The 10,328-nt window shown below is 39.2% G+C and overlaps 1 protein-coding gene, 1 non-coding gene and 1 pseudogene across 2 annotated transcripts; 1 reads left to right on the top strand and 2 right to left on the bottom strand.

Moving 5' to 3' along the window:
* Positions 1-1,305: 1,305 nt before the first annotated feature.
* On the bottom strand, positions 1,306-5,723 carry LOC137713583 (probable GABA transporter 2). The gene is made up of 7 exons (XM_068452897.1): positions 5,413-5,723; positions 5,087-5,317; positions 4,639-4,736; positions 3,105-3,291; positions 2,567-2,697; positions 2,103-2,339; positions 1,306-2,006 (listed from the first exon to the last, which is right to left on the bottom strand). Exons 1-7 carry the CDS (start codon positions 5,495-5,497, stop codon positions 1,617-1,619), a joined length of 1,359 nt encoding a protein of 452 aa, XP_068308998.1. The 5' UTR covers positions 5,498-5,723; the 3' UTR covers positions 1,306-1,616.
* On the top strand, positions 3,579-3,665 carry LOC137714046 (small nucleolar RNA Z102/R77). Its single transcript, XR_011065387.1, has one exon. It is a non-coding gene; the product is annotated as a small nucleolar RNA Z102/R77 (small nucleolar RNA).
* Positions 5,724-6,289: 566 nt separating the features above from the next.
* Positions 6,290-8,969, bottom strand: LOC137711987 (high mobility group B protein 6-like; annotated as a pseudogene).
* Positions 8,970-10,328: the final 1,359 nt, after the last annotated feature.

The raw sequence follows: 10,328 nt of genomic DNA, 5'->3' as shown, positions 1-10,328 counted from the left end.
TATAGTAGTAGAAATGGTAAAACCTTTCCCTTTAGGATTACAACATTTAATAGGTAATTTAATCCTAATAGGAATATATAATACTTTCCCAGATTCCCTAGGATTTACACAATCACATTCATATTCTAAATATACTGCAACATTTTTAAATTTATTAACTTTTTAAAACATATATCTCATCATTTATATAATGACACGAGGTTTGCCATCCTATATTCTTGTCTCACTAAAAAAATCTCTGATAATTAAGGAGACAATCTCCCTTCGAATGTGCCAAGCATGGAGGGATTGACTTACTCTCCAAGCCAATGCTTCTACACCCTAAGCGTAGCATGACCATTATAAATAGATGTCATAAGGTAAGGGTTATAAGGGTTACGAAGAAAGCGGAAGTTTCACTATTAAATTAATTGATAATATGAGAAATTAACTTAATATTTTATAAGCACATGAAAGGACTTCTTTTCCTCGACATGGGATTGATACTCTCAACACGCCCCCTTAAGTGTGGGAGAGTTTTAAGCCTAGCAGTTGGATAACACAAATTGGGTGATGTAAAGCAATAAAGAAACTAGCACGTGGACAACACACATTGGATGATGAAGAGCAATAAAGAAAGTTGAGATTCTACTATAAAACCAATTGGTAATATAAGGAATAGTCCGGCTTCTTATAACCACATTCAAAGTCTCTCATTTTCCCAATGTGGAATTGATACTCTCAACAGGTTAAAGGCATCCAAGAAACAACCTCCTAGCTAAAAGTTTTAAGTGGAATTTCTCCCGCCCTTCACACAAATCGCTCCCTACAAGTTCAAGTCTAGCAAGGTGTAGGCAAGGGAACTATGTCGATTGGATTCATGAGCTAGAGCACAGGGTACGCAGGCAATCTAGCTGGGCTAGATGCAACCAAATCCTACAAGTGGTGGTGTTTGTGCTCACAAAGAAATAAGTCTTGTAAGAACAACACGGTGATCCACAATTTGTTACTTCCGCTAGATATAATCCTAGACAAATTCCCCTTCATATTATAATTTTCCAACTTCACCTAAACTAAGGGACACATGCCAAAATCACCTAAACTAAGGAACACATGACAACTGCATGTGGTCCAATATCCTATGAATAAGGACGTTGAATTTCCATCCATGCATTCCGGGTTTAAAACTCTCATTTTCTAAATTATTATTATAGTTTCGAATGCTCTCCTTTTTTTGAATAATAATAATAAATTTGTTTTGTTAAAAAGAAAGACACATGACAGCTAAGCAAAAAGTCATATAATTAACATCTTCTAGGAGCCTCTCCTCAATGACTCATCCTAAAATATCAATACAAGAGAAAACAAGCACAATACTATTGAAATTGCATTTACTTCTGTACCGTAAAAGTCGTCATTTTTTCGTTACATTAAAAATAATCGAACATTGAACCTATCATAATTCTGACGTTCAGAATATGTACTAATCAATAACTAAATACATCAGTCAGTAATTTGTAATTACGATATTACAAGGCCAATAATGGGCCTTGTAATATCATAATTACTAAACAGCTTCATCAATGATACAGCTTCTTCAGGGCCGGGGCCGTGCAATGGCGGTTTGATTAGAGCGCTTAATCAACCACATCATCACTAAACAGCTTAAACTGGTTGGCATCAAGAACCAGTTTCCTTACAGAAGAGAATGTTCCCAAAAGTCCTGCACCTGTGAACACAATGATTATAGATATGTTCATCCAGTATGTGAAGGTTGATTTTGCAGGCTTGTAGGTTTTGTTGTACAGAAGCATTGGGAGGATGAAATCTAAAGGGATGAAGCCGACAGCTCCAACCACACCGCTTATGTCTCCGAAAAACGGAAGCATTGCTGCGAAAAATCCGCAGAGTGCCATGTACAGCGACCGAAGAATTATTCGGGGAATGAGATTCCTTTTTGAGAACATTCCTTGTTTGACATCTGCTGATTTCTGTTCCATGATCTCATAAGCAACTTGGGAATAAACCTGCATCGTATTAGAGAAAGGCTACCTCAATACAAATTTACATAGCCTAGGACATAAAAAATTTCAATTTTCTTATAAGTACAAGAGTAAGCTTACGAGGCCAATGGCGAGAAGCTGAAGGAGTACAAAGATCACAGTAAGTCCAAGAACCCAAGTTGGAGCCAGAGAAGGTCCCTCATCCGGCATTAGGCTATTGAGAATGTTTGAACTAGATTTGTTCCCAAACACCCAGTATCCGGACACTGCAGTCGAATAGAATGTAATGAAAATTACCGTGTAACACATCACGAGACCTTTCACCATCTTTCCAGTAGCTGGTGGCGCCAAGGTTGCCTGCAGTGATCCATTGCATATGATAAATTTTACAAAGAAGCATATGTTCTTTTATGTCCACAATTTCGCACCAACACCAGATGGAAATTCATGATATTCGCACTAAAACTAGAAATTCACATGGTGTTTCCAAGCAGGCTACCAGATCATGCAACAGTCGTGCAAACTAGCATTTGAAAGCTTGGAATTCTAAAACTGATAAAAACTTGCAAAGACTCAGTATTTACTTGTATTTCAGGTAGTATTCCATTCCCGAAAATAGCAGCAAATATGGAGATGGAAGTGAAGGCGCTGAAGAGCCTTGTTGAAGTCGAAGATTCTAAAGAATAGTCCCTTGCAGGGGGATTCTTAGAGGCACCTAGAGGAAAAAAGACATGTTTACCACACAATTAGAACTTTCAGTTCTAGAATAGATAAACAAATTTCATGGACGAATAAATCAATAGGTTACGTGGCCCCTTATTGACAAATAATCCGTCGTTACTGCCGGACAATAGAAAGCTAAAGAGGAATGAAGGTTGTTAATGACCAATGCAAGTTTTGGTACCGAGAAAAAAATTTGTTGTTCGAACTCCTCCGGAAGAATCAAGTTATTTACTCTCTTTTTTTTTTCCTGGTGAACATAATGAAACTTTGAACTCGAGAAAAAGCACACTGCTGCATAAAAGATGGCTAGAAAGATACATGTGTAATTTCTTTGTATAAGTAATGCAGGGAAGTAAAATATAAATGAGGATGTTGAACGGATGTTGAAGGATGAAGTACCTGCATAAACACATGCACCGACCACCAGGAACGAGTATCCCAAGCTGAGAAGCAGCGAAACAAAGTTGATGTGCCTGAGGGAGTGGAAAGTTGGAAGCTGAGAGATGACTATCATTACCACGGTAACCATGGCTATGAAGTGGTACAATTTCAAAGATCCATTGGGAGAAAGCTCCGAGTACATAATCTTACAAAAAAACAAGATGACAATAAGACAATGCAAGGTTAATAGAATCTAACTACTGCACTGCAATGCTGGAAAAGAGAAAAACGAACACATCTCCTACGTAGTAGAAAGCAGTTTCTGCATGCAAATCTTCATTGATCCATTTAACATTGTTTCCATAGAAAATACTAGTAGTAACTGATTTGCCTGTGCTGAACCAGCTCAACATGCAAAAGTGATTAACAAAAAAGTGCTTTTCTGTTAGTCGTTTTTAATATTTTGTGTGCGGTTTGGATGTGAAACTGGGAGATTGAGATGAGGCTTAGATTCGTATCCCTATTGGTTTGAAAGCGGCGACAATGGCAAATTTATGTATTATCTCTATCTGATCATTCTCCCCACGAACACAAAATGTGCTATTTGCTTGATCAAATTAAGTTTTTTCCAATTTTAATTTATTAACCTTGGGCCTCGTTTGATAGAGAGGATAAGCTTGAAAATGGCTATTCACTACATTAAAGACATTTTGAAGAGAGAAATGGATGAGAACTTCCATATTTTGTCCAAGTTGAAGATTTCTCGTCAAGAAAAGTTGTCCCTTTAATCCTACCATTTTATGGCGACTAGTAGCGATATTTTTTCTTCAAGAGTATCCTTCAACTTGGACAAAATACGGAAGTTCTGATTCATTTCTTGCCTTCAAAATGCAGCTAGGTGTGCGTAGATAGTAGAGGAATGTGACTAATTGATTGCTGTGAAGCTAATTGCTTGTGGGACAGTAACTGTGGGTGAAGATTATGAAAATCTTGGTCACTGAGGAATTTACCAGACCTTAATCTCCTCTACGGCTATGGCTGCTCAACGAGAAAAGGTTGCAAGCATAGAGATAAAATGTTGGGAATTTAGAGATGACTAACTTATTACCTATAATTTCTACCAATTACAATTTGTGAAGAAACTGCCACAACTCTTTGCAAACCAAAAGCAGCTGAATTCTCTTTTGATTTTGTCTATCTGTTCATCTAGAGATGACTAACTTATTACCTGTAGTTTATCTATCTGTTCATATCATTGCTTTTTAAGACCACGAACACAAGTGCATGCCCTACTCATCAGTCATCATACAACCCATTAAACTTAAAAAAAACAGACCTACCCTTTAAGATAGGGAAATGATTTCGCCACAGCATTTATTCTCCTTCTATGGACCGAGTTTATTTTTGTCCCTTAATTCTCTTTTGATTTTGTCAATCCAAAGTTGTGCAAAGAGAGAAAATGAGCGTGCAGATATCAATTTCCTTATAGATAAACCAACACATTATTGCACGTGTTGATGTGAAGTGATGAACATAATGATGCAAAATATACCTTGAGGCATTCCCCAGAAAGCAAAATAGCTCCTATTCCAACCCCAGTGTTTATAGCCGTTTGAATGAATATGACGAAATAATACATCCATCCTGACCCTATAAGGAAAAAGCAAAAGCCAAAATCCCACACTTAATTAGTTTACCATCCAAAGATTCCATATATAGAATTGCTTATTCAGCAGAAGCATCACATGGCTCAAAAGTCAAAAGCAATGCTTAATCAAATGCAACTTGTTTAGCACTAATTACAAATTAAGAAAACCAGCTTTCTTTATTTAAATATGCAGACTGTCACATGCACAGAAAAGTCAGAGCTCAAAGCATTCAATCCAAGCTTACGAAAATATTCCCAAATTACGGAACGATCCCAGCGATCCAAAAAAAAAAAAAAAAAAAAAAAAAACCCGGTTTTTTTATGACCGCGGAAGCAAAGATTTTTCTTTTACCTAAGACGTCGGCGGCGAGCTCACGGAATCGGATGTGGCGGCGACCCTCCCTCTCACAGTGGTCCAGCACCATCGACATTAGGTAGTAAGAGTAGAAGGTCACCAGGCCCATGATGGTCAGGCAGAGGAACCCCGAGCCCCATCCCAACCCCCTGAACGCGTACGGCAGCGTCAGTATTGTGGGTCCCACTATCGCCGTCGTCAGATGGAACCCCGCGTGCCACCACTGCCCTGCATATTTTTAACATAATTAGAAGAAAAAAAAACAAAATTAATTGATTGGAGGAAAATTGAGTAAACGGCGATGGGAAGGGCTGACGTGTGACCTTTGGATTGGAGGACGAAGACGGCTCCGGCGTCGGTTTCGCGGCGGGTCTCGAGGAAGGGTTCGGGGCTGGGAGGTTTCGCCATCTTTTGATTCGAGAACAGCCGAGAGAGGAGGAGGAGGAGGAGGAGATGCAGCAGTGGGTGTGCAGGTTAAGGGATGATTTAATGGGGGAAGGAGGCGGGCGTACGTTAGTGAAGTTGTTTGGAAGTAGCTGATTCCAGGTGTGTACTAAGCTAAAGTGCGCGGGGGAGAGCATTTGCCGCCCGAGGGAAACATCGACGTTCTTCGTTTGATCCCTGCAATGAGGTCGTTTCTTTTAACTTATTCAGTTATATTCTCAAACTGAAACTTCTCACCCTGAATTTACATAATTGCCCCTTCCCGCTGGTTGTTGTGAGGGTTTTTTTAATCCTTTCACCTAGCTTACGGTGGTGTCTAGGAACAAATCTAACATATCATAATTTCTCCAAAAGGTTGGAGTGTCGCACATGTCACTTTCACATTGTTTTGTTCTCCTTTTGCGGAAAGTTTGGTCAATTGTGGCGTGAAAAAGTGGTGGAGTTGGTAATGATGGTGTTTTCATCACTAGGTTGTTATTTATTTGCAAACACTTACATGTTATCTAGTTATATAACTAACGCGTGGTGCGTTCAGTATTTAAGCTGTAATATACTTGTGTGAGATGTAACAATCTTCTTTAACTATAAGACGTTATTTAATTGATTTTATGCACTACATGTCATGTGATCAATACAACCTGTTTCAAAATCGTAACGCTTCCGATGACATGCAAGAATTCTCTAATTTGTAGGACGTTGTTTTGAATTGATTCTATGAATTCGTTTGGAGTAAAGAAAAAAGATGCATGTCTTGAATTTCAATCATTCAAATATTTCATTCATAATTTGCAAACTCTACGGTATAAAAAAGTCAAATTAGGCCATCAAAGTGACGGGCAATAAACGACTACAACACATCAATTGGCGGAGGAAGATGCGGCAACAACACTTTTGTTATGTTCCCATACCACCTTCTTGTATGCTTCCATTGCTTCAGCTGCCTTCATTTCCATACCTTTTTCTCTTCTTCCTTCATTTCCTATATAACCCAACAAGTGAAAGAAAAACTAGGATCAGTTTAATTAATTTAGGGTCAAGAAAATGTTACCAAACGCGTCTTTCGAACCCAAATCCAATCTCGTACCTTCCATTTCAATGAAATCATTGCAGTGATGGTGGTGCTGTTAGTCCCTGGTCTCTCCTCCAACAGAGCCTTTCTTGCTTCCTTGCAGCATTATTCAATAGGACACCGAAATCAGTTTTTAGTCTCTTTTACAGCAGACATCCTACCATGAAACCGGAAATATTCCCTCCCTACTCTATCACTCTCATAACGTGACCAACATTTTGCCCTTTAAAGGGTTTCATGTATAAGACATTACAGGACTAGTGAGGAACTTTACCTGAACAAGAGGTAAGAGGATGCAGGCTTCTTAGGCTTGTTAGCGTCAGCATTTTCTCTTCTCTTCCTTCTTCTTCTTCTACTCCTCCTTCGTTCTCTGTTAATTCGTAGAATCCAATCAATAATCAACTAATCATACAAAAGAAATGAAATTAGTAAAAACAATGGAGATCACAACTTGGTTAGCAAACCTTGATTATGTTTTGAGTCTTCTCCTTCTTCTTAAGCAGCTGCAAGGCTTCATGCTTTTGCAGTTTCATCAGCTCTTCCCCTTCCTTTTTGAGATTGGAAGCTTCCTCTTCCTTCATCTCCTTGTAAGCCTCCATCTCTTGCATATACTTCTCCTTGTTCTTCCTAGTCATCTCTTCATACGGCAACTTTTGTTCCTCTATCATGTTTTTCCATTCTTCACCCGTGATCTTTGCAATCTACGAAATAGTCCCAAAATTGACAAGTTAAAAGAGATCAGAATAACTAAATACAGATAAAGATTATTCATGTGGGGATGGTGATTTTCAATTACCTCAGTGACAGTTTTGTTCTCTGCAGCCAGAGCCGGTCGCCTGTCGTTTGTGAACAGAAAAAAAGCCGACATTGGGTGCTTAGGTTTCAATGGATCCTTTTCCTTCTTGGATTTCTTGTTCTCCTTTTTGGCTTCTTGCTTGAACTGCATATATTGTTCAAGCAACTCCATAGCCATCTTCTGCTTGTGCTCCTCCTCCAAGGGATGCATTGCTTCAACCTCACGCTTCTCTTTCGCAGTCACTTACAGATAAGCTTCTTTTTCAACCTGGTACCTCTCTTCATAAGGCATCTTCTCTTCGGGGCTGACGTTCTTCCACTTGGTCCCCAAAATGTTTGAGACTTCCTTAAAATCTGCCTCAGGGTTCTCCTTCTTGATCTGCATCAAAAACCACAAGCGGATTTGGAAATTGTTTCGCATTTAAATCACCGAACAATCATAGTGTTCTAATCTCTAATTTACGTCAGCCCACTGATCTTTGCACCATAGGATATAAGGAGGAGCTGGCCTTTTCTTCTCAGTGCACCCCTCCTTTTTCTTGTCTTCAACTGGTTGAGCAATTGGGAATGCCTGATGAAAAATAAGTAACCATTATGTCAACTCCATTTCAAGATCATCGAATCGATTAGATCAAACACCTAATAACCACACATCAAGAACCCTAACCACGTTTTCTCCCAATTTCCAAGTAATCAAACATGATAGAAACCCCAAATCAAGATTCCCCTAGCCAACTTTCATCTGAACCCTAAAACCTAATCAAGAATCATCAACTTAATGTACAAACAATCAGCCAGATCCCAATGCAACAAAACAAATTCCAGGAAAGGGGATCGAGAAAAGAAACCCTAGGAGAACATAAGTCAAGAACCCCCATGAAATTTTTTTCCAATTTTTCACAATTAATATATAATCAAACAAATTTACAACAACAATAATAACCAAATCTTATCCCACTAAATGGGTCGGCTGTATGAATCACTTAGCCAAATTTCTGATCCACAATACATTTTCTCAGCAACCAAACACAGGATTATACAACAGAAGAAGAAATAAAGACACAAATGAAGAAAAGAAAAGGGATCGAGAAAACAAACCATGGTTGGTTTAAACTCCTTGAGCTTCTGTAGCTGCTTCAACTCCATCTGAAGCTTGTCATGCTTTCGGCCCTTCGTTTCGAGCTCTTCCTCCTTGATCTTCAAGATCTCGTCCTTCTCCTTCAGGAGCTCTTCGGTTTTCTCCATCTCCAGCCTCATCGCCTGAAGCTTCTCTTGCATTTCTTCGAGTTCCTTCTCGAATGACGAAGGTTGGGTCTGCGTCTGCTTGGCCTGCTTTTTGAAAGCTGCAGCTTTCACCGACTTCTTGGGGGAGGTGCGCGGCTGAGAGAGGCTATCGTGGTTCTCCTTCGCTGGGTTGGAGTCCGATGGTATTTGGATCGGGCTCGGTGTGGCGTCCGAGACCTTTCCGGCGACGATATTGGCTTCGTTTCCAGATGGTTTTTTGTCCTTCAGTGCTCTTCAGCTGGCTCTTGGCTTCCTATTGGGCATTTCGGCAATTGCAGTGTCAAGCATGGCAGAGAGAGAAAGAGAGTGGAGGTTGGTGGGAGGGGTTGTTTCCGGGGAGGGAGGGGTTGTTTATACGGAGGGGCATCCCAACGGTAAGATTTTCAAATTCAAATTAATTTTCTTGATTGAATAGTTGTTTGACTTCCGGTAGTTAGCCTTTTGACCATTGGTAGATGGCGGGTACAAGTTCTTACCATTTTTTTGTTAAAGAAATAAAGAATTTCATTGATCGACACAAACACATACAATTAACGTTACATCAAGGTGTCAGATGAATATAATTTTTTAATAACAAATATTTTGATCTGGAGATAAATCTACACAATTTCACGAATAAAGAAAACTTTTACACGACTACCACAACATAACAAGAACCATAAGCCTAGTGTAGGTCTACCACAAAGATGTCAGATGTAACAGACCTAGCACTGGAGCCGCCAACCACAACACAATAAGAACCATAAGTCACCGATGTAAATTCACCACAAAAACGGCAGACATAATAGACCTATCACTAGAGCCACAAAAGCCATTGCAAGAACGAAGCCACAAATGACTTGCCAAAATGCTAAAACGCAGCCTGCTAAGCACATCAAAACAATAGAAAATGAAAAACTACCTAATCCAAGAATGGAACCATCAACCAACAAGTCTTCATGGTCTAGAGAGATTTATAGCAGCCATGTGAGGAGGAACCAACGTAGATCAGGCCAAGTAAGGCAGCTTAGTCACAGTCGGCCAACTAGCACACAATTACTATGGAAAACGAGTAGTAGGAGGTGGATCTGACCCACAACAACAATAATCCTAACCCAAATCACAAATAATGACCAAAATCAAAGTGCATATCCCGGATTTCGGAAGAAACTTGAAAGTCCTAGGATGGGTACTAACTTAACTAGAAATATAAATAAATTTCAACTTAAAACTAGTTCAAATTATGATTTATGTTAATCAGTTATGCAGCTCTAATCCTACACAAAATATCCAGCATAAATATAAAGAGTACACACATGATGTAGGATTTTACGAGGCAAAACCCATCATTGGGAAAATCCTCGGGCTACCAAGCCAGGAAGCACTAAGAAAGAAGGAATACATAAAGACTTACAAAAAACTCATCAACCAGATACACATACCAGTTGGCAGCTTTGTATTCGCGCTTTGCTACTCGATCTTTCTTCAGTCTTCGAGTTGAAGTGGTACGACACTAACACGATCGTCAATCACCTTTTCCTCGAACTTTGTAAGATACTAACTCGATCATGCAGAATGTTTATATGATGAAGTGTTTGGTTGAAAAATCAATCAATTACGAAAATCACAAGGCACATTTTCATAATTGACATTCAATAAAAAACCAAA

The sequence above is a fragment of the Pyrus communis genome, chromosome 13 (genome assembly GCF_963583255.1).
Source record: "Pyrus communis chromosome 13, drPyrComm1.1, whole genome shotgun sequence".
NCBI lineage: Eukaryota > Viridiplantae > Streptophyta > Magnoliopsida > Rosales > Rosaceae > Pyrus > Pyrus communis.
This window is presented reverse-complemented; position numbering and strand designations above follow the sequence as displayed.

Coding starts and splice junctions, on each gene's coding strand:
- LOC137713583 (XM_068452897.1), bottom strand. CDS start 5,497: ATGGCGAAACCTCCCAGCCCCGAACCCTTCCTCGAGACCCGCCGCGAA. Junction 2,698..3,104: donor CGGTGCATGTGTTTATGCAG/GTACTTCATCCT, acceptor TTTTTCCTCTAG/GTGCCTCTAAGAATCCCCCT. Junction 2,007..2,102: donor AGCTTCTCGCCATTGGCCTC/GTAAGCTTACTC, acceptor AATACGATGCAG/GTTTATTCCCAAGTTGCTTA.